At 43.5% G+C, this 19,327-nt stretch overlaps 2 protein-coding genes across 3 annotated transcripts in view; one reads left to right on the forward strand and one right to left on the reverse strand.

Annotated features, from left to right (window-relative positions):
* HTR5BP (5-hydroxytryptamine (serotonin) receptor 5B) overlaps positions 1-6,355 on the forward strand; it is a 75,765-nt gene extending 69,410 nt beyond the window's left edge. Inside the window, exon 2 of the mRNA NM_001171479.1 lies at positions 6,020-6,355. Coding sequence (NP_001164950.1) covers positions 6,020-6,355 — 336 coding nt within the window. The remainder of the gene's footprint in view (positions 1-6,019) is intronic.
* Positions 6,356-13,599: 7,244 nt separating this feature from the next.
* Positions 13,600-19,327, reverse strand: part of CCDC93 (coiled-coil domain containing 93) — a 104,057-nt gene continuing 98,329 nt past the window's right edge. The window contains exon 24 of one of the 2 annotated variants that reach the window (XM_017342634.3): positions 13,600-16,752. In XM_017342634.3, coding sequence (XP_017198123.3) covers positions 16,699-16,752 — 54 coding nt within the window. In that variant the 3' untranslated portion in view covers positions 13,600-16,698. 2 annotated transcript variants of the gene reach the window in all.

Consider the following 19,327-nt stretch of genomic DNA (forward strand, 5'->3'; position numbering starts at 1 on the left):
CCCAATGCTTCAGGCCGAGGCATTAACCCACTATGCCTCAACATGCTGCCCATTATTTGGTTATTTGTTTGTTTATTTAGGTTAGTTTGGCCAATGGTGTATCAGTTTTTTTTTTTTTTTCAGAAAACAAGCTCTTGTTTCACTGATCATTTGTAATTTTTTTTTTCAATTTTGATCTAGAGATTCTTGAGTTTTTGATTTCTAGCTTCATTCTATTGTGGTCAGAGAAGATACATTGCATGATTTTGATTTTTTGAATTTGCTGAGACATGCTTTACAGCCTAGCATATGGTGTATCCTCGAGAAAGTTCCATGCACTGATGAAAAGAATGTGTATTCTGCAATGTCAGATTAAAAAGTTCTGTAAAGATAAGTTAGTTTCATTTGGTCCTTGTGTTGATTAGCTCTGTTTTTTTATTTTCTGTCTAGTTTTATTTGTGCACTGATAAGAGTGAGGTGTTGAAGTCCTCTATTAATACATTGTATTCTTTGTCTCCTTTTAGATCCATTAATATTTCTCTTTAAAAAAGTCAAGCACCCTGGAATTGGATATATATACATTTATTATAATGTCATCTTCCTCTTGGATTGATCTCTTAATCATTACATAGTGCCCTTCTTTGTCTCTCTTTAAAGTTTTTGTTTAAAGCCTATTTTGCCTGATATTAGGATATCTACACCTGCTCATTTATGCTTTTTGTTAGCATGGAATATCTTTTTCCATTCTATCACTTTCAGAATATGTGTTTCTGTGTTAATGAGGTGTGTTTCTCACAGGCAACAAATATAGATGGATCTTGTTTTTTAATCCATTTGGCCAGTGTGTACCTTTAACCTGGAGAGTTGAGGCCATGTTATTCAAGGTGACTATTGATAAGTAAGGACTTGGCCTTGCCATTTTTTCTTTATTTTTTTTTTTTAAGATTGTTTGATTCTATCTTAAAGTCAGAGTTACACAGAGAGAGGCGGGAGAGAGAGAAGTCTTCCATCCACTGGTTCAATCCCCAATTGCCTGCAACAGCTAGAATTGTGCCATTCCAATGCCAGGAGCTGGGAGCTTCTTCTAGGTTTCCCATGTGGGTTCAGGGGCCCAAGGACTTGGGCCATCTTCCACTAATTCCCCAGGCCATAGCAGAGAGCTGGATCAGAAGTGGAGCAGCCAGCACTCGAACTGCTGCCCATATGGGATGTTGGACCGGCAGGCAGCGGCTTTACCCACTGTGTGACAAAGCCAGCCCCACCATTTTTCCTTAATATTCCTGTTGTTTACTTTGGATTTTTTTGTACTTTTTCTGGAAGATTTCCTGCCTTTACATTATTTCATAATGGTGACTATCTTTCTGTGCTTCTGTGTGTAGCACATTGTTAAGCATGTTTTGTAAGGCTGGATGAGTGATGACAAATTCTTTCAATTTCTGTTTGTTATGGAAGGTCTTTACTTCATCTTCATTCATAAATGATAGCTTTGCAAGTTAGAGTATCCTGGCTTGACAGCTTTTTTTCTCTTAAAACTTGGACTATGTTTCTCTATTCTGTCCTAGCCTGTAGTATTTCTGAGAAGTCAGCTGAGAGTCTAATTGGAGATCCTCTAAAAGTAATCTGGTATTTCTTTTGTGCACATTTTAGAATCTTTGTTTTACTGTGGAAAGTTTGACTATAGTGTATCAGGATGAAGGTCTTTTCTGGCCATGTCTATTAGGAGTTCTATTTGTTTCCCTTACTTGGATGTTGCTTTCTCCAAATTGGGGAAGTTTTCCATAATTATTTCACTGAATAGACCTTCTAATCCATTCTCTTTCTAAACCTTCAGGAACTCCTAAGACCCATACTTTGGATTGTTTATTAGTATCTCAAAAAATTCCAATACTGGTTTAATTTTTCTAATTTCCTCTTTTTTGTGTGTGTGGTCTAATGAAAAATTTCTATAGATTTGTCTTCTAGCTCAGATATTCTTCTGCCTTACCAAGTATGTTGTTAAGGCTTTCTACCACATTTTTTTATTTGATCTTTTGAATTCTTCATTTCTAATACTTCATTTTGATTTCTCTTTAAAATCTCAATTTCATGGGAAATATTTTCATTCATGTCATGTATGAATTTCTTTAATTTGTGGATTTTGTTTGCTTCTGAGCAATCCTATGATTAATCTTTTGAACTCTGTTTCAGGCATTTCATCAATCTCTTCATTTTCATATTATAATATTGAAGTGAAGTGTTGCTGTGTTCAGGGGATCGTGTTGTCTTCCTTAATCTACTTTCTTAGTAGTATGTCTACTCTTTCAGTGAATACCCAGAGGTGTGTGCTGGGTGCGTCCTGGGGTGTCTGGTCAATGATCCTGGGTGGGGTGAGTGTCCAGGATGACACCCAAGTTGAATGGTAGATCTTCTCTTGTTATCAGAAGGTGGGTATGGTCATTTCTGTTGTAATGACACCCTCACCTCCCTTCCAAGGTGCTCAATGCTCAGGTGTTAGCCCTCAGTGGGTACAACACTGATCCGTGCTTCCACATGAAATGCACAAAGGATCTGTTCAGTCCTCTGTGTGAGCACAGATCCCACTGCAGTGACACACCCCAGGCAATCAGGGAGGTTCTGAGTGTGCGGAGCTGTACACAGTGATTTCCCAGAGTCCCAGCTACACCCTGCTCCCTCTCATGCAGTCACAGAATTCCAATATTCTCAATACTCAAAGACTCCCACAGTCATGGGGTGTAGAGGATCCATTCTGCTTTGCTAGCCCATCCCATACACAGAGAGGCCAAGATGTTCCCAGAGCCAGCTGCCTGTGTGTGCTCCACCTAGGTGATTTGAGCCCCAGAGCCTTTGTTATGTGAGAGGCTAGGGGAATCTCACAATCATATATGGGTGCCCAACCCCCTGGAAATCCTTCCAGGCAGACTCAAAGTCAGTTGGGAGCATGAATTTTTCCCTCTGGTAAAACCCCTGGATCAACTGTGTGCATAGTACCTGCCAGCTGCAGCCCTACTCATTTCACAGTCATGCTGGACATGTATAAGAATCATTCCAGCTGGTACTAATGTGAGAATGGCTCCTTTACCCTGCCCATTTCTGGGTTCATGCACCTGAGCTGCTGTGGTTGCCTCTGCTGACAAGATGGCAACTGTCTCCACAAGTTGCTGAGTGTACTCGCAAGACCTACAGCAGATGCTATGTACTTACATCCAAAATGGTGCCTGCTGTCTCTCAGCTGGCTGCCAGGTGCCATTATGGGGATGGGATGGAGAGAAAGAGATGTGCCTCCTTTATTTTCTCTGGTTGAGTGGGCATTCTGTTCTTGGGACTCTGAGCCTGGACTCAAAGACACCATAGTCTTCTAGGCTCTCCTCCTGGTTGTATCACCATTGGCATGAGCTGCTGTAGGCTGATCTTGCCTTGCTCTCTTCAAAGCTGGCACTTTCTCTGGCTCAGGGCTGCTGGGGTCGTATGTTGTGTCCACGCTCATTACTGTGTATGTACACACCTTCTGCACATATCCACAGCACCTCTCCTCCTTCCACAGAACCTCTACTGAAGTTTTTCCTCCAGCTTGATTTTTTTTCTACGATTTTTGCCTAGCCTAAAGCAGAATGTCCTGTCACTATTCCACCATCTTGGAATACCCTGTAGAATTTCCACTGCATACTCCCTCCAACTGTCTCCTGGGAATGCAGTCCTTCCACTTTTCTTCTGTTATTTTCCTGTGGTCAAAATCAGCACATCTTTTCCCTACTTAGCCATCTTGGCTGTCCAAGGTATAACTTTTTGTTCATTTTCAGCTTTTATCGTGCTTGGTGTTCTTTGAGTTACTGGCTCTGTGGCTTGGTATCTGACATTAATTGGGAGAAGATCTCAGCAATTATGGCTTCAAGTATTGCTTCTGTTTTTTTTTTTTTTCTTCTGGGATTCTCATTACATGTAGATATAACTCTTGTAGTTTTTTTTTTTTTAACCCCAGTCTTTTTTCTCTACTTTTTAGTTTTATAGGTTTTTATTGTTGTATCTTCTGGCTCACAGATTCTTTCCTCAACTCTGTTCAGTCTGTTAGGGAACCCATCAAAGTGGTTTTGATTCCTAGCTTTTCTTTTTGGTTCTTAGAATATCCATTTCTATGCTAGTCTTAACTGTTTTGTATGTTGTCTGCTTTTTCTACTAATACCCTTAGCATATTTTTAAAATATTTATTTTATTTGAAAGCCAGAGTGAAAGAGAGAGGAGAGGAGTCCAAATGGCCACAACTGTTAGAGCTCAGCCAATTAGAAGCCAGTAGCCAGGGGCTTCCTCTTAGTCTCCTACATGAGTGCAGGGGCCCAAGCACTTGGGCCATCCTCTGCTGCTTTCCCAGGTGCATTATCAAGGAGCTGGATCAGAAGTGGAGCATCCAGGACTCGAATCGGTGCCCATATGGAATGATGGCTTTGCAGGCACCAGATTTACCTGCTATGCCACAGCACCAGCCCTAGTCCTTAGCATATTAATTAGTTTTTATAAATTCCTGATCTGGGGTCTATGCTGTGGCATAGAGAATAAGCGGCCCCAGCATCCCATACAGGTGCTGGTTTGTATCCTAGTTGCTCCTCTTCTGATCCAGGCTCTGATTATGGCCTGGGAAAGCAGTGCAAGATGGCCCAAGTCCGTGGGCCCCTATACCCATGTGGGAGACCCAGAGGAAGCTTCTGGCTTTGGACTGGCCCAGCTCCGTCCATTGCAGCCATCTGGGGAGTGAACTAGCAGATGGACAACCTCTCACTTTGTCTCTAATTTTGCCTCAAATAAAATCTTTAAAAATTCCCAATCCAATGTTTCCAACATTATGGTCATGTATGACTCTTGCTCTAAAGCTTGTGTAGTCTCTTTATACTGATTTTGCTTTTAGTGTGCCTTGCCATTTTTTTTTTTTTACTTAAAGATGAACATGAGGTACTGGGTAACAGGAACTGTGGTAAATAATATGTAGTGGTTTAGGTGTGGAGGAAAAGTATTCTTTAGTCCTAGGATTAGGTGTTAGTCTCTTATGGGCCTTTAATCCTGGGCTGTGAACTTCAATGCTTCTCAGTCCCATCGTCCTTTCACTAGGAAGGCTAGAGTAATGGATTTGGGTATGTCCCTTCTCCTGGGTACAACAGCTTCTGATAAAACCATAGCATGTTAGACTATGGTAAATTAACTTCTCATGAAGTCTTGTTAAAAAGAATAGAATGTTGTGATGTATTTCGAAGTGGATCCTCCTCAGCTTCTCTCTTTATGCACTATGCCACAAGGTTGTTTCTCTGCTGTGTTCACTCTGAGGAGCTGGTAGGGCTCCTGGAGGTAATGAAACACACAAAGGTGTGTACCCTCACAACTGTAGTTTGAACATTATTTGGTTCCGGAACTCATGCATATTAGCTTAAATTCCAAGGTCATAAGCTAATGGTACTAAAGTCAAAACCTAATGCAGTTATGAGGCCTGGGAGTTGAGCCTTGTGGGAAGTCCTTAGGTCATTGGCGGTGTGCCCCTCAGAAGTTAGCTCTCATGAGCTTGGTCATAAAAGCCTGATTTGGGTCCAGCCACTCTCTCTGCGTCCTATATGTGCTCTGCCAGGTGCCAGATCAATGGGCTTGCCTGATCCTGGACCTGAACTGCCAAAACTGTGATCCAAGTAAACATTTTCTTTATAAAATTAGTTGGCTAAAATGTTTAATTGCAGTAATGAAAAACTGACACACTCACAATTAACCACCAGAGTGACTGGGTCCTCCTGGAGTTTAATCCTGACTGGTCCACACTGAGCCTCCAAAAATTTGTCAAATACAATTTCAGTGTTCTTACCCCAGCACTGATTTCTACTTGTGGGTTTTTGCTCCAGTATGCTGTGATTCTCTGTATTCATATTCCCCCCCCCCTTTTTTTGTGAGCAGCATTTAGCCCTGTGAGCTCACTTCTTTGAGAGATATAAAAGGAAATGTTGATTTTTCAGCTTGTTTAGCCTTTTCCCTATTGTCTATTTTTAAATTCCATTCTTGTTGTCATTGTTCCAAGGTGAAGGAGGCACCTCAGGAGGCTGAGATGGTGTTTACAGCGCGTTGCCGCCCAACCGTGGCCTTTCAGGCGAGTGGAGACTCGTGGCGGGAGCAGAAGGAGAAGCGAGCAGCCATGATGGTGGGGATTCTGATTGGTGTGTTTGTGCTGTGCTGGATCCCCTTCTTCTTGGCAGAGCTCATCAGTCCCCTCTGTGCCTGCAGCCTGCCTCCCATCTGGAAAAGCATATTTCTGTGGCTTGGCTACTCCAATTCTTTCTTCAACCCCCTGATTTACACGGCTTTTAACAAGAACTACAACGATGCCTTCAGGAGCTTCTTTACCAAGCAGAAGTAAATACAAGGGTTGGAGAGACAAAAGGGTACAGTTAGGAAGAGGGAGGGAACTTGTTTCTTGTCTTCACTAGTCATCAGGACCTTCCCTCCGTTGCTATTAATGGTGTCTTGAGAATCATGCCATTGGACTGGGACTCTAGAAGCGTCAGTGTCAGAGGCTCTCAAGGACAGCACGTATGTGGGTAGCTTGTAAATATGTCATCTTCCCATATTCATGTGGACACTTCTAATTGCTCATGGCACAGGAACTGTGCCTTTGACTCCTTTTCAGGTCAGTACTTTAGGTCATTACTGCTAATAGGTTAGAACTGACACAAGAGTCAAAGTTGTTTTGCCTTTCCTTTGTCTACCATAATGTTCAGAGTAGGTCCTACAGAACAGGGTCCTGGTGGTCTGTTTGGTGACCCATTCAAGAAACTGTCTCCTCTGTGAAAGAGCCTTCCCCCATCCTTTATTCACCCAACTCAGCTTTTCTTCCCCAGCCACTTCTGTCTTCCCAATAAGGCAGTGTATCCTAGTTAATGAGAAGAAGAGGATTACCTGAAAAAAAAATTTTTTTTAATTCAGTGTAACCCAGACCCGTTGAATCATTCTAAGAAGTGGTTTGGTAATTCCATATTACAATATCTAGGTGATTTGTCAGTGAGAGATACTGCTGAATGCTTGTATTTCTCCTTAGGACAATTAAACTGCCATTCCTGGAGGATGAGACTGAGGCAGCAGATCTCTCCAGAGCTTTCCAGGTGATTGCAATGTGTGGCTAGGGGACCCCCGACAGGGTCTTTTCTCTACTTTCTTACCACAAAGAATAAGTAGGTGTTGAGAAATTTTTCAATTTACTTCTCCATACTGACTTGTATGTTTAATAAAAATACTTTTGAGGCATTCATGTCTAGGCTCAGAATCATTCTTGTTTATGGTGCTCACACATATATGTATGACACTGAGATGGGGAAGATGATGCCTGTTGTAGGACTCCAAACTATTAACAATCCCATCCCCCCAAATTGCTACAGTGATTCTTGGTCTTCCAAAAATGTAAAATGTGGCCTAGGTATATACAAATCCAGAACATGGACTAGAAGAAATTATAGTAAATCATTTTGGCTATAGTCTACCTGATTTTGGAGCTGAGCTAACTTCCCATTGATTAGACTTTTTAATTCACACAAAAGGGTCCACTCCACTGTTGGTACAACAGAGTACCCATGCTTTTGGGATTATCCAAAAGCATAGGTCCACAGTGCTTTAACAAAACTTTTGAGACCAGATGGGTTTCAGAATCCAGAATTTGTTCTTGATTTTAGAAAGACAGTATGATGTGTGTTCTATAGATTATGTAAAACAACCTGGTTAGGTCTTTGGCAGCAGCCTGTAGTGCATGAACACCTGCAGTAGAATGTACCAGTATTTACTCTGGGAAAAAGACTAAATAGCTTCATATCACTCAGTCATTGGATCAAATCCATTTTTTTGTCAAATGAGTTACAACCAGTGTTTGCTTCCTGAATGTTTTTTTTTTTTTATTTTTACAGTTGTGGGTAAGGGATTGAGGGACCAGTATGACTTCCAACAACCCACAGTCCCCATATTGATAGATTCCAGCCCTATTAAGAAGAGGGGTTCTGAGGAGAGTCTGTGAAGAATATGCAGTCCAACCTTTCCTTTGTTGCTAGAGTTTGGGACATCATGCTGTTATTGGTATGGTCCATTGGACAGTTTACTTTCTTGGGGTTGTGTTTTGGAATTTTGTTTTTCATTGAAAGTACTACAATAAACCAACTGAAGAAACCTATCAATGTATTTCACATGCTAATGTAGTCATCATTTCATTATACTCTGTGAAGGCATGTTTTCTTATGATCCTGAGGATTTAATTGACTATTTTCATTTTGATTAGGAAGAAGAATAAAAACCCAATTTTTGGCTTCACTTTGGAATCTATGTAGGACCTGGTAATCTCCTTATTTGGTATAGTGTTTCCAGCTAGCCAGTAATTCTCATTTCTACTTGAGTTTTCCCTATTCTAGTATTTTTATTTTCTATTTTATTACCTCATTCTGCTTATGTCCTGCAAGCTACCTCAAATCCTCTGTGAACTACGGCAAGGAAGAGAGTACTAAATAGATGATTGAAATCTGGAAAAAGTGGAGCAGATGGTATGTAGTTATGAATTAAATGATGTTCCCAGTCATTCATCATTGTTGTTTACTAAAGGACTACAGCTCCAGTATGGGTCTATTAGGAGTTTCCCCTTCTTGGCTGCATAATAATAGGTTGTGTTGATAATTCTTTTCTCCTGCCCATCCCTTTATGAAACTCACATTTATGAATAAATTGAGTCCTATTTATTTATTAAAGATTTATTTATTTGAGAGGCAGAGATACAGAGAGACACAGAGAGGTCCTCCATCTACTGGTTCATTTCCCAAAGGGCCACAATGGCTGAGGCCAGGAGCCAGGACTCCCCCTCGGGGGTCTCCCATGTGGGTGCAGGGGCCCAAGAACCTGGGCCATCTTCTGTTGCTTTCCCAGGCACATTAGTAGAGAATGGAGCATCTAGGACTTGCACCAGCACTCATATGGGATGCTGGTGCTGCAGGCAGAGGCTTAACTTACTATGCCACAGTAAGTTAGTAGTCTTGGCTCCCCAAGACTACTATTCAGTGAGCAACCACCCATCATTTGCAGCTGTTGTCCTAGGTTTTACATACAAATGCTCAATCCTGTATCTACCTTACAAGGTAGGTATTGTCCTTTTATTCTTTTTTGAAAGATTTATTTATTTGAAAGTCAGTTATACAGAGAGAGAAGGTGAGGCAGAGAGAGATCTTCCATGTGCTGGTTCACTCCCCAATTGACTGCAATGGCCGGAGCTGTGCTGATCTGAAGCCAGGAGCCAGAAGCTTCTTCCGGGTTTCCTACACGGGTGCAGGGGCCCAAGTACTTGGGCTATCTTCTGCTGCTTTCCCAGGCCATAGCAGAGAGCTGGATTTGGAAGTAAGCAGCTGAGACTTTGAACTGGTGCCCATATGGGATGCCGGCCATGTAGGCGGTGGCTTTATCTGCTATGCCACAGCGCTGGCTCCCATTTTACTTTCTTCCAAAGGGGTTAAGTAGTTCACCCATGGTCACACAGTGAATTTATAGCAGAACAGTTATTTGGACTCAAGTCTGCCTATATCCAAACTTGGAAAAAGAGGATAGAGCCCAACAATTCTGGCTAGACTCCATGTTTCAACTTTGGTTTGCATTCTACAGCATTAAGACCTATATGTATCTTTGCAGATGGCACTGATGGAGTGGATCCTCTTGCATCATTCTGGCTGGATTCTAAGAGGAAATCTGGGAAGAGTCCAGGTATGATTGTATGGACATCTATGGAATTCTGTGGTCTATTTATTTTTGTAATTGGATACTTTTGTCATTGTGTTTATTTGGCCTGGGCTTTGAGTTAATGTGGTATCAGTATGGAAGCACCCCAGGCAGCGAAATCACTTATGTAAGAGTCCTTCTTGAAGCTAATTTTGTGCCAACTTGTGTTGGACTTTTCAAACTTGAACCTTTCCTTTAGTTAGTAAGTCCTTCCCAGAGCTCTCACTATCACTATGAGATGCTGAGTTTCCAAAACAAATCTGTTAATGATTTGACTTTATACAAGAAAGCACTGAGATTCCTTTTAGTTCACACAGTAAGAAATGAAAGTTGGGGCTAGCATTGTGGTGTAGCAGGTAAAGCTGCCTCCTTAAATGCTGGCATCCTATATGCACGCTGCTTCAAGTCCTGGCTGCCCCACTTTCAATCCAGCTCCCTGCTAATGTCCTGGAAAAAGCAGTGGAGGGATGACTCAACTACTTGAGCCCCTGCTACCCACTTGGGAGATCAGGAAGGAGCTCCTGGCTTTGGCCTGGCCCAGTCCTGGCCATTGAGGCCATCTGGGAATTGAACCAGTGGATGGAAGGTCTCTGTCTCTCCCTCTCTCTAACTCTTTCAAATAAGTAAGTTAAAAAAAGGAAGTAAAAGTTTTGACAAAAATATTTGATTGAAAATTAATATTCCAGGAACACCATTGATACGTGTAGTTTCTGTGTTCTGCCTCAGATTCCTTCACCTACAAAAAACGACTAAGACAGAATTGAGGTTATAAAGATTCCTTTGACCTCTAACTGGATTTATTTATTAAGGAGTCACAAAGGGGTCTTTGTATTGAAATCCAATTCCACAAAGTTCAGGCCCATAGAATGGACACGGCTAAACTAATAGTTTCATTTCATAAGTCTTGCCATATAAAGTCTCCCCTTTATTTGTTAAATATTTTATTTATTTTAAATGCAGAGATACAGAGAGAAATAGGGTGGGGAGAGACAGGTTTCACCTGCTGGTTTGCTCTCCAAATGGCCACAGTGGCCGGGGCTGGGCCAAGCTTCAATCAGGAGCCTGGACACCATCTGGGTCTCCCATATGGGTGACAGGGGCCCAAGTATTTGGGGTATCTTCCATTACTTAAACACATTAGCTGGAGCTGGATCAGAAATGGAGCAGCCATGACTCAAATTAGTGTCCACATGGGGTGCTGGTATTGTCGGAAGCGGCTTAATGTGCCATAATGCCAGCCCAATCTCTTCCCTGTAACATGGACTCTGAGTTTGCTCAGGAATGTCTGAAGGCAATTTTGATTCTTATCATGACTCCTGTCCTCTGTGAGCATCTTTCCCACATGTGAGTACCATCCCCAGAAGCTTGTTCTGGCTCTTCACCTGGTACTTCCACATGAATGCTGGGTGGTATACAGAGATGTCTTTTAAACTCCAGGTTAGAACCTATCATAAAATCAATTTGATGATCGTCTTAGTCAGCCTTATTCTTATTTATTTATTTATTTAGACAGGCAGAGTTAGACAGAGAGACAGAAAGGTCTTCCTTCCGTTGGTTCACCCCCCTAAATGGCCGCTATGGCCAGTGCTGCGCCGATCCAAAGCCAGGAGCCAGGTGCTTCTCCTGGTCTCCCATCTGGGTGCAGGGGACCAAGCACCTGGGCCACCCTCCACTGCCCTCCCGGGCCACAGCAGAGAGCTGGACTGGAAGAGGAGCAAGTGGGACTAGAACCGGTGCCCATTTGGGATGCCGGCACTGCAGGTGGAAGACTAACCAAGTGAGCCACTGCGCTGGCCCCTATTTATTTATTTATATTTATTTATTTTAGCCTCATTCTTAATAATCCTATGCAACTACTATAAATTCCCCATGGTATATAGCAAGAATCCTTTTTTTTTTTTTTTTTTGACAGGCAGAGTGGACAGTGAGAGAGAGAGACAGAGAGAGAAAGGTCTTCCTTTTGCCGTTGGTTCACCCTCCAATGGCCGCCGCTGCAGCCGGGCGCACCGCGCTGATCCGATGGCAGGAGCCAGGATCCAGGTGCTTTTCCTGGTCTCCCATGGGGTGCAGGGCCCAAGCACCTGGGCCATCCTCCACTGCACTCCCTGGCCATAGCAGAGAGCTGGCCTGGAAGAGGGGCAACCGGGACAGAATCCGGTGCCCCAACCGGGACTAGAACCCGGTGTGCCGGCGCCGCAAGGTGGAGGATTAGCCTATTGAGCCACGGCGCCGGCCTGCAAGAATCCTTTATTTCTTGCTCATATGCCAACGAGGTGGCTAGGATTTCACTGATGTAGGCTGACTCCCACAGGCTTGGCTTCAAGATGCAGGTGAGGTCTGGGACGTCTCCATGTGTCCTTCATCTGTTCTTTGGGTCGGCAGGGTATGTTCTTAAATAGGTACGCCCAACCACACAAATAGTTTCAAACTCATGCCAACCCATAGGCCAAGCAAAAGCCCACAGTCAATGGGTGGGAAATTACATTCACCAGGCACAACAAACTTGTCTGCTCTGAGGAATGGCAAATGAAAATCACTAATTCAGTGCTCAGCATTTGCAGAAAGAACAGGGTGTGTGTGGGTGGGGGGGGTTATTAGTGTGGTATTGACAGGAAAACTTGCTTGTTATATTTTCATCAAGATTATTACAGTAGTCCCAACCAGGTTCCCTGCCTTTGCCTCCCTGCAGTCTGTTGTCAGCACAGCCTCCAGCAGTCTCTCTACTGGAGTCAAGTTGAATCATTTCATTTTTCTTCTCAAAACCCTCCAATGGCTTCCTACACTGCTTCCTGGATGTTCCTGAAACTCATCTACTGGGTATGCCCTTGCCTTGGGGCCTTTATCCTGTTTTCTTTCTGCCTAGAATTTCCCTCATGCAGGTATCTATGACTCTTCCTCACCAGTGAGGCCTTCTCACTATGAAACTGCAGCTACCACCAGCACCAAACTACAAACACCTGAAACTTCTTCCTTGCCTTAAGTATGTTGAAGCACTGTACAATTTACATATTCATCTTGTTTGCTTTGTTCACTGCTGTATTCTCAGGGTCTGACACATGCTAGAAACTCGTTATTTGTGTTTAAATGCAAACAAGGATCCATTTTTCTCATGGAATAAGAATATGTAGGCAAGTGATCCCCAAGGTTGGCTCTGAAGTGCATCATGCCCTTCAGAGAACCATGCTCTTTCCATCTTTACACTCTGCCAAGCTCAATGTGTCAGGATCTGCCTTCTCCTGATCTCTAGATGGCTGAAATTGTTCAATCTTGTCCTTCCTTGACAACTTGTCAAAACAGGGCATAGCCATTTCATGGCATCTTCTCTTGTTCCTAACAGCCAAGTAGACTCACAGAGTGGAACCAGAATCAGCCCCTCAGTGCTTCATCTGCCCAAAGCTGTTCCACCAGAAGACAGCTCCTTTCACACTGGCCCACTGTCTCCCAGGCCCAAGAAAAGGACAGCTTAACTGCTTTTGACTCAAGGGTTTTATCTTTTTTAACAGGCAGAGTGGACAGTGAGAGAGAGAGACAGAGAGAAAGATCTTCCTTTGCTGTTGGTTCACCCTCCAATGGCCGCCGGGATGGCAGGAGCCAGGTACTTATCCTGGTCTCCCATGGGGTGCAGGGCCCAAGCACTTGGCCCATCCTCCACTGCACTCCCTGGCCACAGCAGAGAGCTGGCCTGGAAGAGGGGCAACCAGGACAGTATCCAGCGCCCCAACCGGGACTAGAACCCGGTGTGCCGGCGCCGCAAGGTGGAGGATTAGCCTAGTGAGCTGCGGTGCCAGCAAGGGTTTTATCTTTATCTCCCCTAAGAAAGTTTACTTACTGAACCAAAATCTTCCATTTTTTTAAGAAAAATGAATCAGATTAAAATTTAAAAACTATTTATTTTTTTGAATAGATAATACATGTACATGGTACAAAATTCAGAAGGTACAAAAGGTATACAGTGAAAAATCATTCCCGCCCCTCTCCCCAGGGGCAACCAAGGCTGCTGTGTACCCTCCCAGAGATGTTTGAGGCATATGTAAGCAGATGTGTTACAGACATACAGATGTGTGTGTGTGTGTGTATATGTGCATACATGTATACACACAAACATACACATCTACAAACACAGTTCATTTCATTGCAAACACTAGTGCTGCAAGACTCTTCCCCACCCAACTTAACCGTGCATCTTAGAAATCACTCCATGGATGGCTGTACATGTACAGCACAGTCCTGTTCTTTTCAATTTCTGAAAAATATTCCATTGTGTGGAATGGCCATAACTGATTTAACCACTGCACTATATTGGTGTTAGTTTCCAACTTTTTGCTACTACAAACAAGGCTTCAATAAAAATCGTACATAGGAAAAAATGTTTACATACAGCATTGCTGTTTTAAGAGGTGATTTGTACTTTTGATAGGGTCCAGCTGCCCTGCATGCAGGTTGTGCAGTTCGTACTTCTGCCAACACTGTGTCTGCATGCTGATTCCCACAGCCTCGGATCATCCTCTCACTTCTTGGGTGTAAGAGGCAGCACCATCTCTGCGTCATGTTACTGTTACATTCATGACACATTTTGGGCCAAAACATATTCATGATCTTGTCTCTGACATTCATGTGCTCCCTTTCTTTTTTTCTCCCGACATGGGAAAAAAAAAATCTCTAAAAGGAAGTCCTTTGAAAGGTTTGAAACCTCTGACACCTTTTCTCATGCTAACCTTTCAGATTAGAGAATAAAAAATTCTGAGATCCTCTGAAGCTGCTGAAAAGAACTGTCTACCTGTTCTCAAACTAAGCATAAATTATAGGAAAGGTTAAATGGAAATTTTGCTAAGATAGGGATGAGAAGTGGCAATTTGGAGAAGCCCTTTGAGCCACCCAGAATTTTGGTGTCCCCCTGGAGACAGGTGCTGAGGACACAGTGCTAAGACTGAAAAGGCTCCTGCTGTTGTTGCCCTTACATTCCAGAGGGAGGGCAGCAGCAGCCTTCGCAAAGGACTGAGATTCAGATAGCAACATGGGCCATCAAGACAGACAGCAGGGCAAGAGCTGGAGGCTGACGCTAACAGTGGTTGCATGTGTGTTAGGTTCAGGGAAAGCCACTCCCAAGATGGAAGGGACAATGCTCTAGGCAGAAGGAATACCAGGGCAATGGCCATGAGGACTGTTGGCGTTGCGAGGCTCAGGAATTGACATAAAGCTGATAAAGAAAACCAAAGTATTTGCTGTATTGCAAATGCTGCAGATCAGGCACTAAATCCCCCCTAGTGTTTTCCTACATACAGTGTTTGTCGTCAGAAGAGGGGAGGCTGTTAGAACATTACTCTTTTTGTCCCATTTTCAGCCTATCACCATGTGCTGCATGACTTCTGAAAAGGACCAAGAGAGGGCACAGAGGATTCTGAAGATGTATCCAACAAGGTAGTTCCAGCCACAGGGACAGACCGCAGCACCCATCCCACTAGGCTTCTCACTGTATTGTTCTGTGCACAGGGAGCACTCTTTCAGACCCTGCTGCTCTGCCCAGTGCATCAGGCTGTCCTTGTAGGCCTGGCACAGAAACAAGTGGTGGGCGTTAACCCAGTGTGGGAGTTTTAGAAAGTTCGTACACATTAGTCCTGCTTGATCACATATATGAGGGAAATAAAAGCAAGCACAATGTTTCTCTGACTATGCAGCATGCCACCTGCCTGACACACTGAAGCTTTTGTATCTGATGGTCCAAACCTACTGACTGTTACGCAGGACACGGCACAAACGTTGTGCCACCATTCATTGAGTATGACTGACTTGCCAGCCTCCTGAGGGCCAGCAGAGGAGGAGTTCCATGTTTGCTTCAGACTCATTTCTAGGGGATAAAGTCAATTCTAGGGGATAAAGTCAACCTCTCATCTGTCCTCTGAGGCCTCCTGCAGAGACTGGTTCATCTCCCAACAAGTGTGCCTGAACTGTCATATACTCTCAGGTTTAACCGTAGTACATCTTTAGATAAAACAGCCTTCCTGCCTATTCATTTTCCAATCTCCTTCAGATCTTTCCCAAATGTTGCCTCCTCCATGAAGTCATCCTGTATCTTCTACAAACCCCACAGCTCTTTTTCCTGATGCTCCATATACCTGCTCATTTTCTTTTACTGGCCACCCTTACTGCAGTGAAGAGTGCATGTCTCACTCTCACCGTGACCAGTTCTGCAGCAAGGGGTGTACATTCAATGAGGGAGATGCAAAAGCCCATCCATGTGTTGACTGTGACTCAATGACTACCAGGGCATGGGAAGTTACAGTTTTCATTGAAGCATTCTCAATACAAGGCCCAGTTTCAATTTTTCTGGTGAAGTCAACTTGGGTAGTGTATAAACATTAAACCAAAGCTTCCATGCTAGTCACCTGGATGGCACCTTCAGGAGTCAGGAACAAAAGGCACCATGGGCAGGTGGAGGCTCCCAGTGATGGGCACTCACATGGGCTGATCATTTGGCAAACAACCTTCTATTTACTGGAAAAACAAACAAAAACTCAAGTTCTGGGTTCAACTGAGCTACATCTACTCCCTGGCTACATGAGGGATGTCTGAAGGAAAAGGACTGTGTCTCACACTTCTCTGGGTCTCTCTCAGTGGCTGTTCAGTTAATAGAATTCTTCTTTATTCAAAGAGTCCATACATATACAGGTACCTTCATTAAGTGTAATGTTACTGGAGAACAAAAGTTGAATCAACACAGAGAATAAGTACTGTTCACATTTCTTCACAGGATGAAATCCAAGGTTGTTATCCAAGCCATACAGTGTTTGCACTGTCTGATTCCATCAAACAACTGACAGACCAAATGGGAGCAAATAGAGGAAAAAAAACATCCAGGGATTGAAATCGTTACACCTGCATCTCTCTGCTGTTGCATTCAGAACCATGAATTTGTGGTTGGCATTTGGCATTAAAGAAAAAATTCAATGACATGATGACAGCTGGAAATGTTCAGGAGGCCTTGCCTTTCACCTTGGACAGCAACACCTCATTCTTTCGGCCCTCCTAGAGGGGAAACAGAAAGAGTAGAGAGAAGGGGGAGTTACATAAGAACCTACTTGAGCCCCAGTCTCATTGCCCTACCCCAAGGCCTCAGGGAAATACATTCTGATCAACAAATGCCATCTCCTAGCATAGTGCCACCAGCAATGGCACACTTCCTGCTGACCTACTGACCTTCAATACCCCAACAACAACCATAATACTGCTGCTTCTGGGTTGTCAGACTTAGACCAGGATAAGAAAATCAGTCCTTGTCATTCCTACAGATTTCCTGAAGTTTCCAAAGTCTTCCAGAGGATAGATGCACAGAGAAGACACTCATCTGCCAGTGCAAGCCTAGTGCAGTGACAAGGCGGGAGGGGCTGGGAGACATGAGTAAAAAAGGAGTGAGAAAAGGCAGACCTAGTTTACACAGCAGGCAGAACATGTGAAGAAGTTCTAACAAGAGAGAAGGCTGATTATTCTTAGTTTTAAGAAGCAAATTTAAAAAAAATGGGATGAGATAGTCATTGAGATGCTCCCTACCTCCTTAAAAATGGAATCTAGGAGGGTTCTCATCGAGGGCGATCACTGGCCCCAGCTGCTGCCTCCAGAATACAGCATTCCAGGCACAAGTCACCCTTCCTTTCTGTGGACAGCTTCAAAAGCTCCTCACTGTGCACCTTCCTGTCCTCTCATTCTTATGGGTTTCGATAGCACACGACACTTGTCTGCTTGCAAAACTCCAACAAATTCCTCCATCCCTTTCCCTGAGCTAAGTCACAGAGCACAGGATGGGCAGCGTCAGGACTCTGGTGGCCATGCCTTCCTGGAGACCTATTCATTGTGAGACTAAAATTTCCTTTCACCCTTGAGCCTTCTGCATCCAAGACCTCCCAAGTCAATTTTTCACCTGCCTGGGCTGGGCTATGGTGTTTCCAGCTCTCGGGGACCCGCTGCCTGCTCGTTTTGGCAGTGTTGTGGTGGTAGGATGCAATGGCCTTGGCTAATTTACTAAGATGAGTGTTGTTCACCTATAGGCTTCAGTACTATCTTGCACTTGGGGAGCTGGGGAAGAGCTGGGCTACTAGGCTGGGGTAAGGACAGGTTCTTTCAGATGTGAGGTGCTCTGACACTTTTTGAGCATATTTTTGTGGAGGGGAAGGCAGTCACTTTCTGGGCACAGAAAGAAGGTGAAGTTGGGTTACATTTGTTTTAATGAAAAATTTAAAGTTTTCTTTTAAAATAAAATTTTTGCGATTTACTTGGTATTTTTAAGATTACCACAGTAAAAATGCGAAAAACATTTCAACTGTCACCTTACCTCACCTTTTAAAGGAGGCAAAAATAGCTCGGAAGCATCAAAACATTCCTGCAGTGCAGTGCCCCCATAGTGGGTAACTGGATACCACAGCATACAGGAATGATGTCTGAATGTTTCAGTACAGAAATCCTGCCCTGTCACCTGGCGTGTGTGAGCACTGATTACATTTCATGCAATCTTCCTGAAGCCTTTTGGGAACCTACAGGATAGCACTGTCTCTTCAAAGTAAATTCAAGTAGGGCCTTTTAGGTATGTTTTTCTAGAAGAAAAGGAAAAATGTCTCATCGTCTCTGCTCTTCCTGCTTTGGACTATATCCAGTCCACTACATGCCTGATACAGTACTTAGAGCAAGCTGTTCACTCAAGTTTACATATGCAAAGCCAGCTTCACAAAAATGAAGGGCTTGCATTCAGCAGTGCTAGGCTAGAATTTAAGTCTTTTTTTTGAGCTTGTGAGAAACTGTGGTTTAGATACAGGGTAGTACTGTTATTAAGGTGACTGCACAGGAAGAATTTTAAGCCAATAGGATTTTACAGAAATCCCAATAGCACTAAGCAAAAAGGCTGACAGTAAGAGGCTGGAGTCTGAGGATAAGGGCACAGCTGGGTACTTAAATGGTGCCCATGGAGCCATCATTAGTGTTCAATTAATGTGGGGTAGACCAAACCCAATAAAAGCAACGCCAAGGAGCAAAAAGGCCGTGTTCTGGACAACAATGTTGTGCTTTGCATGATGAATGATTACTGCTCAGCACAAATATGGAGACAATTTAAGTGGGGAAGAAACAGGGAAGGCAAACAGAGGATTCTGGGAGAACACTCCACCTTCTTTCTACCACAAATGATGTCTCACCTGGAACTGCAATATGTAAAACAGACGAAAGTTACTCTGGCTGGTGGTATGGGGTAGAGATTGGGGAGTGGTAGGCAAACTACCCTGGCCACCCCCTCAACCCGTAAAAGAAGCTGAAACTTGTGGGAAAAAGGTGTGAGATTCTGTGTGTGTATTTACTTAAAGGCTACCACCACTGTTATAAGAGAAAGGCCATTTAAACACAAGAAATGCTATTTTTGAAAAAGATGATATATATTTGAATGAAATACTTAAGAATATGATAACCCCCTTTTTTCCTAACCTTGCTTTACTAAAGAAAACTTGGGCACAGGCAAGTATCTGGTCTAGGAGCATGGTCTCGTCAAGAGGACGTAGATTAACTGTGCTAGCAGAAAGCAGGAACAGAGGGAGCGTGACAGTGAATACATGGGAAGGAACCG

The sequence above is a fragment of the Oryctolagus cuniculus genome, chromosome 3 (genome assembly GCF_964237555.1).
Source record: "Oryctolagus cuniculus chromosome 3, mOryCun1.1, whole genome shotgun sequence".
Taxonomy (NCBI): Eukaryota; Metazoa; Chordata; class Mammalia; order Lagomorpha; family Leporidae; genus Oryctolagus; species Oryctolagus cuniculus.